Source organism: Aspergillus pseudoviridinutans, assembly GCF_018340605.1.
Source record: "Aspergillus pseudoviridinutans IFM 55266 DNA, scaffold_2, whole genome shotgun sequence".
NCBI lineage: Eukaryota > Fungi > Ascomycota > Eurotiomycetes > Eurotiales > Aspergillaceae > Aspergillus > Aspergillus pseudoviridinutans.
In genome coordinates this window covers 1,074,353-1,088,580 of record NW_025091282.1, presented here as the reverse complement: position 1 = coordinate 1,088,580, position 14,228 = coordinate 1,074,353, and the positions used below count along the sequence as shown (strand labels likewise).

The window sequence follows — 14,228 nt, the reverse complement described above, 5'->3', positions numbered from 1 at the left end:
AAGAATCCTAGCCAAGGAATATACGGGTATGTACATCATTCAACAGCCAGAAAAATAGAAAACCTCGCGCCACCTCACTTCCCAAAGAAATAGTAATTTGCTGCATATTGCACTGTTACGACTGACTCCTGGTTTTCGCAGGTCTTAGGCGGCGATCCTCCGGCAGTATCCACCCGGTAGACACTCTCGTAGTCTCCAACTGTGCCATTTGTGGCCGTCAGGTAAAGCCATGCAACAGCACCATTGGCTCCTTGGACTGCAGAAGACGGCGCAGCCAGTTCGGCTTTCTTCTTTGTAAACGCTATACCGTACTGTCGTTGCGAGGTTGTATCGAGATTGAAAACGGGTATCGAAGCTTCGAAGAAATGATGACCAAGTAGATTGAGGTTGGCGTAAGGTAGAGTCGCCCATGAGTTGGTGGGTAGCTGCAAATTATAGGCGATGTTAGGAAGCATGTTTAGCATGTCTGGGTAGCTTGCTGCAACGCATGTTGCGTTGTAAAGACTTGCGAGGGCACCTATGGCCACCGGCTTTGAGTCTGCGGTTGAGGTTGCGCAACTGTAATTCTGCGTGGGGTCAGCTACCTTAGCCATGCAACGAAGTGCGTGATGTGAGGGTGCAGTCATTGCTAACCTGTGTTCCGCGGCCAACGGCGACATATAGTGGCTTCTGGTTGCTGGGGGAGGGCAGCCCAGATGCAAAGGCAGGTAAGGCTATCTTGGATGGATCGCACGCTGTTGTTGCAGTGAAGACACCCTTTGAATCATCGATATACTCGCTTACTTTGCTGTAGAACTTCGCCAGCTCGTCGGAGTAGTCATAGATATTGTCGAAGAAAGCTGGAGCAGCGTGGGCTGTTGCCATCAGCCAGGCGAAGAGCACGATGAAGGGCCGCATCTTGGTGCTTTATACAGGTGTAGATCGCTATAAAGCCTAGTCCAGCTAGGTGCTATGTTGAGGTGATAAGATGCAGTTGGGTATTGCGTATATGAGAAGGAAAAAGAGGAGAGGAAGAGTGGAGATTAATGGGTTGTAGAGAGGTATCAAGTACGGATGCAACAAAGAAAAATGTCCTTGGTATCCAACGCTGACACTCAAGACAACATGGTAGACAAAGAGGACCTGCCGAGGAGAAAAAACGCACACTAGCAAGCAAGATTGAACAGCAAAGAACACGACTGGGAGTAAGAAGATCCCTACTCAACAGCCAGGATAAATATCCTATATAATCACTAGGCTCGCATGGCTGCATGTCTGTTGCAAGTTGCACGGATCCTCCATCTGCATGTCATTGAAGAAATTATAGTAACATGCAATTTAGGCTTGAAACCCGGCTTGTTAGATCTATTAACAGCCTCGAGTCAGATTTTCGCTGAAGCCGCCTGCTATAGTCATGCGCCATGACGCTCGCTCATTGGGGCCAGTATGCGCCGGTCGAATCCTTCAGCTTGGACGGTATTCTAGTCGAGACATGGAATGCTCCCCGGGCGTTTTGCGCTGCCGAAGAGACGTCCTCCTCGGGCGCAGATTGGTGCATCTGACTCGGCAGTCTTATCGATTTCTGACCGGCCGGAGCTTGCATGCGCTTGACGAGATCTAGCAGGGTTATGGACGTGCTGATTGGCATTGAAATTTCCGGCCACCTTCTGTGTCTAATAATATCTCCCGTTTGCATTGCCGGCGCTTGGGAATCATGCCAGCTTGGGTTAGTGTGCAGAATGTCAGATTTCCATTGACCACGAGACTGGTCTTGACTCGCGTCAATCGGTCTGGGCTCATCATGGCAACTGGGTATTTCTGGTCCTTTTTGCTAGTACTGTAATTGGGCAACTGCTCTCTTTCTCCGACGGGCGAGGGTTGACGATGCTGTTAACCCGCTAGCTTAGCTTGTTGTTATTCTTGGGAATATATCGAGCGCGGGGTAAACATCAAGCAGACATTACAATGTGATCAATGCCTTCGACAAGCGTGACATTAACTACAGTTGATTGATTGTCCTCGGGCTACTTGGTTCCTATTTGCTCTGATAAGTACCAGGGTACATATTCTTCCTCCCAAAGAACACTAGCAACTCAGTAGGAATACCCGATGCGGTGTTTTTGGTTCCACGAAACATGTTGTTCAATAAAGCGGTCTATTTTCATAGTGGCCCGGGTGGTCTAGTGGTATGATTCTCGCTTAGGGATTAACCCAAGCATATCTGCGAGAGGTCCCGCGTTCGATCCGCGGCTCGGGCCAACAACACCTTTCTTTTTGGATATTTTTTGTGCAATATTTCTGAGACTGGCGAAAGTGCCAGGTACTCCTTCATTCTACCCTAGCGCCTTTCACGAAGGGCCACAGTCCAATGCCGGTGGGTAAGGAGCAATCAAGCCTGCTAAGATGCATCCGGGCCCACACCACCACATTGCTAAGACATCGCTAAATACTCATCGATGGCAGCAAGGGGTGGCCGACACCTCAGGTCACTACGAGACCGTAGCATGGGACTCAGCCCCTTAAGACCTTTCACGATGTTGACTACTTCAAATTGGGAACGGAGACCAAATAGATCGGAAGGTATAATTCAGCTGAAAAACTAGATATCTCTGACCCCTGTAAACGCCGACTGCCAAAAATAGAGAAGAAGAGAAGGAGTTAGATGGCCACTAAGCAGCATGGTTGAAACCCTCCTGCTGCCAATCATCATGATGTAACTGGCCACTGCTACTCCCAGACCCGCCTCCGCCAGCTATCGCAGCAGCGGCAGCAGCTCCCAGACTGGCGCTACTGTGCTTTTCTATTTCCATGGTACTCATCATATACAATACTAGAAACAGTAAGACATGCAGGGCAAAGCAATACCCCGCAAAGAGGTTTCGGCTGGTTCGATTAGCCAAGACAATGCGTGTGATGGAAAACACGATTCTCTCGGGCAAGCTCATACGCTTGTACGCCCGCGCCGATTCACGGCCTCGGAAAGCAGCAAATGGTGATAGCTGAGCTTCGTAGGCGGACTGATACCGGTCTAGTGAAAGACCAGAAGGCGTGTCCGCGGAGACATGGACGGAGGAGTTGCTAGGTTTATTCGCATAGGCAGAGGCTGATGAGGAGGCTCCACCACGGCTGTACGTTGAGACATATCGCGTTTTCTCGTAAAGGCTAAGGTTGTCCTTCTGGAGGGAAGCAACCTCCTGCCTCAAGGACTTGACCGTGCTGTACATCTTCGACAACTCCTCTTCTAGCTCCGCATTCTTCTTCTTGAAGCGGTCACGCTGAGCCTGTATCATAGGAAGCAGACCGGAACCACCACCCACAGGCTCCCCGGCGCGTATAGCGTCCATTGCATTGGAGGATGCCGCCGCCTGATCAAAACCTGAAATAATAGACGAGGTCGGCGACGCTGCTCCCCTCCTGGAGGAGTGGGGGTACCTCGAGGCGTAGGTACCAGCAACAGACATTGCGGATGATGGGAAGGCGTTCGCCGCCTCTTGCTGTACACGGAGCAAATCATTCTCAAGTGTTGTGGATAGCTGCTTGGACTTCTCCAGTTCCTGTTTGGTATTTGAGAGATCCTCACGGAGAAGTTCAAGCTGACCTTGGAGGTCACGATGGGAGACACGAAGAACGGTAAGTTCGTCTGTCAACTTCTTGTTGCGAGCCAAGAGCAATCCCTCTAGACTATTACCGCTGGATCCATCCTTAGGTTTCAAAGGGGCACTGTTGATGCCGTTAGCGTTGGCTGTGGAATCTCCACCCTCGTCATCGTCCGCATCGCCCGCAGAGAACTCGATAGACTGCGAAGAATCAGCAAGGAATTACGGCTATCTTGCCATAGGATATGTCCTACCTTGATCATCTCCAGCTCGCGGCGGATATCTTCATAGTCAGCCGTCTTTTCCAACCGCGACCGCAGCTCCTCTCGCTCCGCAGCCACCTTCGAGCTCTGTCTCTCCAGTTGTGAGAGCTTCGACTCCCATGCGTGACGTTCAGACTCCCGATCAAATCGCGCGGCGTCCAACTTGCGCAACAAGGATGAGTTTTCTGATTGAAGGCGAAGATAGGCGGGATCGTCCTCAACCGAGGTAGCCTGCGTAGCCTGCGAATGTGAAACGGCTTGAGCCAGCTCAAGCCGGAGTTGCTCGTTTCGTGCCTCCACCTCGGCCAGTCGCAAGCTAGTCTTTTCCAAGTCTGCAGACACCAATTCTAGTTCTGCAGCAGTCGCCCCGTGTCGGGAGCCATCACCGCCATCGTTCTCCTGGCCCAGCCTTTGAGATACCTCGTAACTCGCCTTGACTTCCTTCAGCAAGCGCTCCTGATTCTCAACCTTCTCCTCCAAGCTCTTCTCTTTGGCGGCCCAGTTGTTCGACTTTTCGGCCAACACGGCGGACCAAGACGACTCGATCTCTTTGATCTTCGTTTCCTGGCTGTCCTCCAAATTCTTTCTCGCGGCTCGCTCCTCTTGTAGTCGCTTTTCCGTTTCCTCTAATTGAGATGTAAGGCGATTCACAGACGTTTGCAACTGGTCTCTTTCGGACGTCAATTTCGGGACGGTTTGCTCGGAGAGCACAAGGGAGTCGACTGAGGCTTCAAGGAGTGGGTAAGGGTCGGGAGCTTCTGACAGAGAGGAGTACAGCTGTAGAAAGGCGGACGAGGAGGATTTCCCGTGATTGGTCAGTAGGTCAATGAAGCTCTGATATGCTACCATACGTTAGCTCGAAAGATCAATTTGAGCGCTGTCGAGATAGGACGGACATTTCAGGAGACCCTTGTATTCCGCAAGCTTGGAAGCATCGTCTAATTTTCGAAAATCCTTTGTCTTCTGGGCCAGATCCTTTCTCTGTATAAGTGCATCTCGCTGCTGAGCGACAATATCCGAAGCCGTAGCATCTAATTTCGCGACAGTCGTAGTCAAGTCAATGCCTAAATAGAGTAGAGATATCAGCACCTTGAGGTTCAGGATAGACAAGGCATTCGAATAAGGACGTACTTCTCCAGGCGGCAATGGCACGCTGGAACTTGTTCGCTTCTTCTGGGAGCTGCTGCTCTGAGCTGGCCCGTTCGGCGTCGTGGCCATCTTGATTGTTGTTCTCGGGAACGATGCCTTCCGTGATCGCAAAAGTATCCATCTTCTTTCTCCTATTTCGACCCTAACTTTTGTCACAGTGAGCCCATCGGACGTCTAATTCAACCAGATACCCCTACAATTATCGACCAAGGCAGCGATCGGACAGAGGCAGATCAGTTTGAGATGCGGAGACCGTTGACAGTTGACACGCGGAGCGGACCGATGGTTGTTCCGAACGGGTAAGCTGTTCTCCTCAGGCCCCAGGGGTTCTGAAGTTTGCTGAGTATTTCCTATTTGGGACAGTCCTACCTGAGGTAACTTGGGAGCCCTGTTGGCAAGATTTTGTACTCTATGAGAACATCAGAGAACATCAGAACGAGGCCCGGATGCTGCAAGTAGGCTTATATCAGTTCTGAATAATGGATCTGGCTCGGATTTACAGCCACTTGCTGACTACAGATAAACTAGCATGTTTGAAGAAAAGTGGAATTGTCTAGATCTGAGGTACGAGCTGTTGGAGCATCATTTTGTATATAAAGAGTCAAGCCATATCTCAGTCGAAAGGCGGATATAAAGCAAACTGAATGGGTCTAATCATCCACAAAACGGATGTCTCTTTCCTTCTTCAATGTAGGATCTTCGACATCCCGGTCACCATTGGTTACACTTAAAGGTTTTTCATCCTGGTCAGAAGGCTGTCTGCGGCCTTGACCATCCACATATCGAATCAGGCTTTCGCAGAGCCGTTCGAGGATCCATTCCGGCTCTGTCTGCGACGCGAGCATCGGACTTGTCTCTCCAATCCAATCCCAATTCAGCACACCGAATTCATCTTCATCAAGCACCACTCCCTCAGGACTGTTGTCAGTAAATCGGATCAGACGCGTAAATTCAACCCACTCTTCATAGCTATAGTGCTTCGGATGGCGTGCAACAGCATGTTTTGCTGTCCGTCGAATTGCAAATGCGAGTTGCTGGGCCAAATCTTGACGCGAAGGACTTGAGTCGCGAGCTAGATCTTCAAGAGGTCTCGGGCGGCGGCTGGAGTCGGCACCATCATCCTGCCCTTCCCCTGGCTCTAAGTCACCAACAGGAAAGCCCTGAGCAACTCGTTTCTTTTCTGCTCGCCGCTCGAGGGCGGAGTAAATAACAGGCAGTCTTTGGAGAAAAGCTTTGTACTTGGATGATTGCGGAAGAACGGTCCAGTCCGCAACTTTATCGGTGGCATGCTTGAACCAGGCGACGATTGTGTCGCTCATCTCCGAGATGAGGGTGGTCATTGTTGGAATAGCGATGAGAGACCACACCACAAAGAACGGCTTGGCCGCGTTCGTGGTGGGAGTAAAATCTCCATATCCCACGGTAATCAGTGAGCAAAATCCAAAATATAGAGCATCAAAGTAGGTAAGATTCCCTTCCAACTGCCAGAAAACCACTGCACCGCATGTCCACACTATTCCAAAAATAAAAATGCTCAACAATAGATTGTATGTCCGACGGAATATGATTGTTTCATTTTGAATGGCACGCATGGCATCAAATCGGTCCTTTTCTTCCTTCATGAGCATAAGCTTCGTCCGACCCGCCAGCCCCTGAGTCCAGGAGCTGATACTGCTTCTGATGGGATGTTCACGTGTATAGCGAGGCCGATAGCCGATCTGTGCTGCTTCCGAGTCACTCGCGTGAGCCCCGTTCTCTGCTGGGCCAATATGATTATTTTCCAACGTAGTAGCACGTCTGATAGTTGCCAGCCGCTTCCGCTCAGTATGTTTGCGAATGACGTTGTCATACTGAAGATCTTTGGCAAACTGATGAATGCTACCGACCACTAGACCTAGCATGATGATGCCCATCACGGCGTAAGGGAATATAAGGCCTCTTCCAACGGTATTTGTAGGCGCAATGTCACCAAATCCCACGGTTAGAATGGTTACATCCGAGAAGTATAGCGCATCTGCGAATGATATGTCTATGACCCTGGAAAAGATCACAGCACCGATCAATAGCCAGATGACAAATGACAGAGTCTGTAGGATCAGAGTTCGCTGACCATCAGTGAGAGCGAAGTACTGGGGATAATGTCCAAGAAGATATCCCAACATATTGATGATCAATATGGCGCTGAGAATAAAATAAAGGACTGCCGCGATAACGGCACTCCAGTAAGCCTGTGAGTAAAGTTCATTCGGTGCAATCGGGCTTGCATATACATGCATCGCAACGGTTCCCGCAATCAACTATTCAATGCAGAGTCAGAAGATTTGCGAACTCCGGTTGATCCAAGCCACTCACAAGAGCCGTTGATGCGGACCAGCAGATTATAGATGCGGGTAAAGCAACGATATAGCGTATGATACGTGTGAAATTACACAGCAGGAACGCGTTTCCCAAAATACCAAACGCAAGTGAGGTAGCGTTGAGAGCAATGCACCTGCAGAAGTCAGCATGCATTCATTCGTCTGCGTCATCATGGCAGTGAATGATATCCCTTACCATCGAGGGTCTGGGAAACCGACTTGCAAGGGCTTTCCAAGCGAGTCATTTTGGTCGAAGAATATGTGACATCTCCATGGCATGACCAGAGCAACGATCGACATGACATTTGCAAGGGGCCCAGTGGCAGCGGCGACTAAAGGTACCGCAGTAGATGCAAGCCACCAGTCTTGAGGTTCATCGTCATCGGGAGGCCTCAAGTGAAATTGACCTTGAACCCATTCCCGAAAGGACTGCCACCTCAGATGGTCAGAGGGCTGTTGTACTTGTGAATGAACCGGATCACCGGATTTGTGGTTTATTTGCGGCGCCATACTTGCGTTCGCTTACCCGAAGGTAGGCAGAATGAGACTAAACAAACATGCTACTCCCCTATGAAAGCGGAAGATCCCATTTTGAAGTTTCAAAAAGCCAGACGTCACTATTTGTGATTACTAAATCGTTCAAGCGGGTCGTCTTTTTTAAGTCTGTAGCAGCTGAGCTGACGAGGAATTATGAAATGATTTCTGTGATGATGTCGTAAGCAGGATCTATAAAGACCGTCTGCGATTCTATGCGAATAAGAGTGCGGGATATGGATTGATGTATGCATCTATCCTCGAGAATAGCATCGGTGGCTTGAAAAGAGGGACGTGCCACATGATCCGCAGCGCATATGGCTTCGTCCCGTGATTTTGATACGCGACGGCATCATCAGCTCTTTGATGATGTTCGCTATTGTATGCTGTGTGGCAACGAGGCCAGAACTAATATGATATGTACAGGACTAAGAATACTTCGACTACGAATTAAGCATGTCCTATTGGATTTAAACTCAGTATACCAAGGAATTGTGCAACGATGTTTGGGATGCACTGGAACGGCCAAGATGTCTCCATTATTATTAGAACTAGTTAGTTAACTAGTTAACTTAGTTAAGCTCGGCTGCTGACATAGCAGAACCCCCAAGCCTGGACCCACTCTTTGAGGCATCAACTCCGCCGAGCTCCAGGACATACTGTCGTTGTTCTCCTTCATGTTTTATAACTGATCTGTCTTGAAAGCGCCAGAGCTGGTCTCACTATGGTGACGGACGATGACGGCATTAGCCCTCGCAAAAGGAGGAAAATTACCTCTCCAAAAACAGCCCCCTATGTGCTCCGGTCTCTGTTAGACCAGGTGCCCTTGTCCGCCGAAGATCCCACGACTGACGATGTCTACATTACCTGTGTCGAGTACTGGAGTAAGCTCTGAACTCGCTGTTTTGTGTTTCTGGAAAAGGAGGTGAACTGACGAGTTTTGATCCTCAGATGACAATCTCTACATCGGAACTTCCTCTGCGGAGATCCTTCATTTCGTCTGCCTCCCACCGGACCCCTCTGACAGGTCCAACGAACCGTCCTTCATCCTGGCCTCGAGACTACCCATTCCATTCTCTCAAAATGCCCCATTGGCAACAAAACACCCTGGGATTCAGCAAATTGTTCTACTTCCAACCGTCAACAAAGCATGCGTGCTCTGCAACGGGACGGTTACTTTCTATCTGCTACCTGAGCTCAGCCCGGCATTCAATAATACGAAAGTTAACAACTGTCGCTGGATCGGTGGTCTTGACCTGAATGCAGATACAAATGGTGCTGAACCGCCCGTTGTTCTGATCGGAGCGCAAAGTCGAATGATGCTGGTTAGGATTGGGGACGATGCTCGACGCATCAGAAACATTGAGTTTCCTGGCTGTCTCATGGCATTACGAAGAGGAACAATTGCCTGTGCCGCTGACTCGCATGCCTACTCATTGCTTGATGTGGAGCATCAGCAAAAGATACCTCTATTTCCTATATCCTCGTCTAACGAAGCGTTCGAGTCGGGCCATGTGGAGGATATGCCTTCAGCTCCATCTCCAACGCCTCAAGGAGCCCGAACTCATGCCAGGAGCTCTAGCTCGAATACACTCGTTGGTATGCTTCAACCAAATTTGCCGCACCTTCAGCATGACCGGTCGCGCTCTGCGACGCCAGAACTCTCTCCAGATTCCGGGATGCCGAGACGATCAGTTTCGCAAGACCGAAGTCGCAGTGCATCGCCGCGAACATCTATTGAAAACCGAGCAGGCGAACTACAGCCTGGCTCCGTCAGTGACACAAAACCGCTTCCTCCCTTGCCGAAGCAGTTAAAGCCTCACATTGTGTCCCCAACGCCGTCGGAATTTCTGTTAGTTACCGGAACAGAAGAAAAAGAACCTGGAGTTGGAATGTTTGTCAATCTAGATGGAGACGTTGTACCGCGTGGCACGCTCAATTTCCACCGTTATCCTGAGTACATTGTAATCGATAGCGGCGAAGAGAACAACCTTGTCGAGTCGACTGAGAATACGCACGATCAATACATCCTTGCGGTCATAGAGACAGAACAAGATGGGAAACGCTGCAAGTGGTTGGAAGTACAACCGTGGGACGTCGATCCAAGGGAGGAGGAGAAGAACCGTAGGAGCTGGCTAGAGGTACCTTCGGCCGAGGACATGCCGTCTTGTCCTGTGGGAATCTGTCATACAATGAGCTCCAGTCAACTCGAATTCGGTGAGCTTGGGAGCTTGTTACAGATGGTTCGCCTGAAGACGCCCTCCTTGTCTCCTCACATACCAGTGACAGATCCAAGGACCCAGGCTTCCATTGAGCAGCTTCAGAAGGAGAAGGAATTGTTCGAGTCCCAAGAATTGACTGATTCTGATGGAGTAAGGAAGGGCGATGGGTCGTCAGAGCGGGGGTGGGAAGCAGAACGCAATAACGAAGAAGCCAAATTCGCCCGGGCTCTGGGTCAGACTCAAAGCAGCTTGGTAATGTGGTCTGGGCGTCGGATCTGGCGAGTGGTTAGAAATCCATTGACAACATGGCTTGATGGTGCTTTGCAAGATGGCCAGGGTTCAAAGGAGCTCATGTACGGGGATTTGAAAAGGGATCCTATTCTGGATGTTTTCGAAGAAGTTCAGGCCGCCGAGCCGCGCTCTGAAGCCGAGTTCTTGGGACTCAATTTCCTGAAACAAAAGTCAAGCCTCCTTCTTTTTGGTGACCTGCTCTTCATGGATGCAGCTGCTCGAAAGGGGGCGGCAATTCAGGTAACGGAAAGGGTGCTGATTACTGGCGGGTTGGATCCGCGGATTGTTCTCTTGTTGATCCCACAGCTGCGTCCAGAAGTCTTGCAGGGCCCGCAGGGTATCTGGGTTCATGGAGGGCTAGCGCAGATTGCGGAGGTTTATCTACAGCGCCTTGAAAAAGCAGACGAACAATACAAAGATCTCAATGCTCTCGATGATGAAGTCGTGAACATGATCAAACGCTTTCTCCTTTCATGGCAGCAGAAGAGGGGTTATGGCAGCATCGCTGATGAGACCTATGTCTTTGATAGCGTCGATGCAGCTCTGTTGCATTTGCTCCTGGACCAGGATTCTCAATTGGCGATGGAGCAGCGTCCGGACTCTCCAATCCGCGCGGAGCTGAATAAGCTTGTTGATACCTGGAAAGGCAGCTTCGACAGGGCTGTGGCGCTATTAGAGAGTTACCGGAGACTCTACGTTCTCAGCCGGCTGTATCAGAGCCAGAAAATGTCAAGAAATGTTCTCAAGACATGGCGAAGAATCATCGAAGGAGAAGAAAATGTGGGCGGGGAGGTGACTGGGTCGGGCATTGAAGCGCAGATGCGCAAATATCTCGTCAAGATCAAAGACGCACAACTCGTCGAGGAGTACGGGTCGTGGCTTGCTGGGCGTAACCCTCAACTTGGAATCCAGGTCTTCGCAGACAAAACAAGTAGGGTTAAACTCGAGCCGGCTGATGTCGTAAAAATGTTGAAAGAGCGCGCCCCCAACGCAGTCCAGGTGTATCTGGAGCATCTCGTTTTTGCAAAGAATGTGAGTTCCAACATGCTTTCTTACTGGTACACGTTGTTCGAACGCCTAACATATGCAGTACACGCAATATGCGGACGACCTTCTCAGTTACTACCTGGATACTGTCCTATCAGTCCTCGAGTCCTCGCCCGCCGCTCGGGAGTCTCTTGCAGAATCCTACTCAACCTACCGCGCCTTGCGGCCCCCTAAACCGACGTACATGAACTTCATAATGGCAAACACCCCCTCGGAACCTTGGTGGCAGTCGCGACTTCGGCTGCTGCAGTTGCTCGGCGGAGGGAGCAGTAGCCAATTCTCTTCGACGCCATCACCCTCCAAACTGACATATTCAATTCCTGCGGTCCTCGCCCGGATCGAACCCTTTCAGGATGATCTCGTCTCCGAGTCGGTTATTCTGGATGGCTTGCAGGGCCGCCACCGGGAGGCCCTCCGGCTTCTTACGCACGGGCTTGGCGACTATGACTCGGCCGTACGCTACTGCCTCTTTGGCGGACCTCGCAGTACCAGCTCAGCAGGGACGGTCGAACTCGCTGACAGGTCACACCAGTCAGAGCTCTTTCGGTATCTTCTAGATGAATTCCTTCAGATCCAGGACGTGTCAGAGCGGATCGAGCGGACGAGTGATCTCCTGGCACGGTTTGCTGCTTGGTTCGACATCAAAGATGTCCTGCAGCTGATTCCCGATGATTGGAGCGTGGATATTCTGAGCGGATTCCTGGCGCATGTCTTCCGGGTCCTGGTTTCGCAGACGCGAGAAGCGCGGATCGAGCGGGCGCTCAGCGCGAGTGTGAACTTGCGTATTGGCGCGGAGTATATTGAAGGAATGGAGAAAGTTGGTGGGTGGGTAGAGGACGATTCCGGGGTGAGAAGGTTGAAGGATGCTGCAGCTGGTGATGCCAACAGAAATTCAGCAGCGGTGCAAGTGACCGACGGCGGAAGTGACTTCGGGGATATGGTGGAAGCTTCACAATCCGGGCTGTGATACGTGCATATTGACCTCATTGTATATACCATCCCTACAGCGACGACTTTTGTAATGAATAATGGTATTATACTCATGATCACATCTCGCAAGACTGTTCAATATGTACAGGTAAAAAACAAAGGTGCAAAGATAGCTAATCTCTTCAATCCAGGTCCGGCACCGGTAACCCATTGACGATGCGAACCTTCCGGCCCAATTTATCCAGCGCCTCCTTGGAGTTCTTTGCGCGTAGATCAGCGGTCTCCTGGTCGGTAACGAGGATAAACTCGTAGGTGAGCAGGGCGTGGTCTTCGGGCACGTTATACTTCTTTGCGTATTCGGGGCCCGCCTTGCCGATATCCACGATGAGGGAGTTTTTGACGCCGAAGACAGCGTCGGAGGTCTCGTAGGGGTCGTTACGGAGGTAAAGAGCACTGCAACAATGCATTAGCCCTGTTCCACTTTACGGATAGAGAAGGGGGGAAGAAGAACAGAACATACGTAATCAAATGATCATACCCCTCCTTCTCGAACATGAAATGCATGTGCGAGGGGCGATACGGATGCCGATGTAGCTTCTTCAACAGCTTACCCACGGGCCCATCGTGTGGGATCGGATACGGCACGGGCGTGATAGCATTGAACCAGAATACGCCGTCCTTGTCGCTGCGCATGATGCAGCGCCCGTCGGGCCCGTCGCGGCCGGCATACTGCACGTCGTAGTGGCCCGTTGAGTCGGTCTCCCAGATATCGACCTTGACGCCCTCGAGCGCGTTCCCGTTTGTGTCTTTGATGGTGCAGACGACGAGGAGCGGCTCGCCTTTGGGATCGTGGGACATCAGGCCGCCCTGGGTGATCTCTTCGGCTTCGTGGGTGTGGAAGGGGCCGAGGACGGTGCCTTCGGTTGAGCCGGCGGGCTTAGGGTGGTCGATTGAGTCGACGAGGATGGAGAGGCCGAGGACGTCAGAGAGAAGGATGAATTCCTTTTCCCCTTGCGTTAGTTCCTCTGTGTGTGTTTATTACAAGAGTGCTGGGGCAGATACGTACCTGTCGTACATCGGAGGAGATCTGGCCCACCTCCTTCAAGAAGGTGAGTCCGGTCATCCATTCCTGGGAGCTAAGTCGGGTCTCGCGGGCGAAGTCGTGGAGATGCGTGACCAGACGCTCGAGGACGTATTTCATGCGTTCATCTTCGCAGAGAGAATTGATCCGGATAACGTTCTCGGTGATGTTGTCGACCGTGAGGTCTTTCATAGGGGGGATCTTGACTTGTGAGGGGTCCATGACGAAAGTTTGTATGAAACAACAGAACAATTAACCAAATAGAGTCTAAAGCCGAGACGAATGCTCAAGCTCTTCAACGACGGGGTCCATCAAGTTTAATAGCCCAGTCCCATCAGCCCATTGTCCAACTCGGCACGAAGAAAACACCACCCCGCAATGACCACCGGTTCCGTGAGGGAGGTGACGAGCCGATGGATTGATGGGTAATAGATGTATAAGCAACGGCTTGCTGGATTGACCTGGTCCATCATTGGTCTGGTCGACGAATCGGCAATACCCCGCAAATACTACTATTTCCGAAGCTTTCTGAGATAACTACCTGAGGGGTACTCTCACGCACCACCTAGGACAAGATCATCATCATCTTCATCATCGTCATCCCCATCTATACTGGGGCCGGAATTCCCCCGGGCCTGGTTCCCCTTTTTGGCGTTCTGCCGACTTGTTCTCGAAAGCGGTCAGCATGCGGCCACCAATCAGTGCAGCCTCAGACACGACACTTTCCGCCTCAGGCTCTTCTCAGCTTTATATGCCGATCCGTAAATCCGACAGATCCA

General features: G+C 50.9%; 5 protein-coding genes and 1 non-coding gene across 6 annotated transcripts; 2 read left to right on the top strand and 4 right to left on the bottom strand.

The window, feature by feature from the left end:
* Positions 1–74: 74 nt before the first annotated feature.
* Positions 75–897, bottom strand: Asppvi_002432 (uncharacterized protein; the record flags this gene model as incomplete). Its single annotated transcript, XM_043298419.1, has 2 exons — positions 75–566; positions 634–897. The coding sequence occupies 2 exons, from the start codon at positions 895–897 to the stop codon at positions 75–77; spliced, it is 756 nt and encodes a 251-aa protein (XP_043154354.1).
* A 1,251-nt stretch (positions 898–2,148) lies between these two features.
* On the top strand, positions 2,149–2,237 carry Asppvi_002431. The gene has a single exon. It is a non-coding gene; the product is annotated as a tRNA-Pro (tRNA).
* Positions 2,238–2,648: 411 nt separating this feature from the next.
* Positions 2,649–5,108, bottom strand: Asppvi_002430 (CCAAT displacement transcription factor COY1; the record flags this gene model as incomplete). The annotated part of the gene is made up of 4 exons (XM_043298418.1): positions 2,649–3,776; positions 3,830–4,680; positions 4,735–4,902; positions 4,970–5,108. The coding sequence occupies 4 exons, from the start codon at positions 5,106–5,108 to the stop codon at positions 2,649–2,651; spliced, it is 2,286 nt and encodes a 761-aa protein (XP_043154353.1).
* A 529-nt stretch (positions 5,109–5,637) lies between these two features.
* Asppvi_002429 (potassium channel) lies at positions 5,638–7,854 on the bottom strand (the record flags this gene model as incomplete). Its single annotated transcript, XM_043298417.1, has 3 exons — positions 5,638–7,284; positions 7,340–7,478; positions 7,541–7,854. The coding sequence occupies 3 exons, from the start codon at positions 7,852–7,854 to the stop codon at positions 5,638–5,640; spliced, it is 2,100 nt and encodes a 699-aa protein (XP_043154352.1).
* Positions 7,855–8,602: 748 nt separating this feature from the next.
* On the top strand, positions 8,603–12,405 carry Asppvi_002428 (putative TGF beta receptor associated protein 1; the record flags this gene model as incomplete). The annotated part of the gene is made up of 3 exons (XM_043298416.1): positions 8,603–8,762; positions 8,830–11,423; positions 11,482–12,405. 3 exons carry the CDS (start codon positions 8,603–8,605, stop codon positions 12,403–12,405), a joined length of 3,678 nt encoding a protein of 1,225 aa, XP_043154351.1.
* Positions 12,406–12,550: 145 nt separating this feature from the next.
* Positions 12,551–13,671, bottom strand: Asppvi_002427 (uncharacterized protein; the record flags this gene model as incomplete). The annotated part of the gene is made up of 3 exons (XM_043298415.1): positions 12,551–12,821; positions 12,889–13,370; positions 13,435–13,671. 3 exons carry the CDS (start codon positions 13,669–13,671, stop codon positions 12,551–12,553), a joined length of 990 nt encoding a protein of 329 aa, XP_043154350.1.
* Between the last annotated feature and the right edge of the window lie 557 nt (positions 13,672–14,228).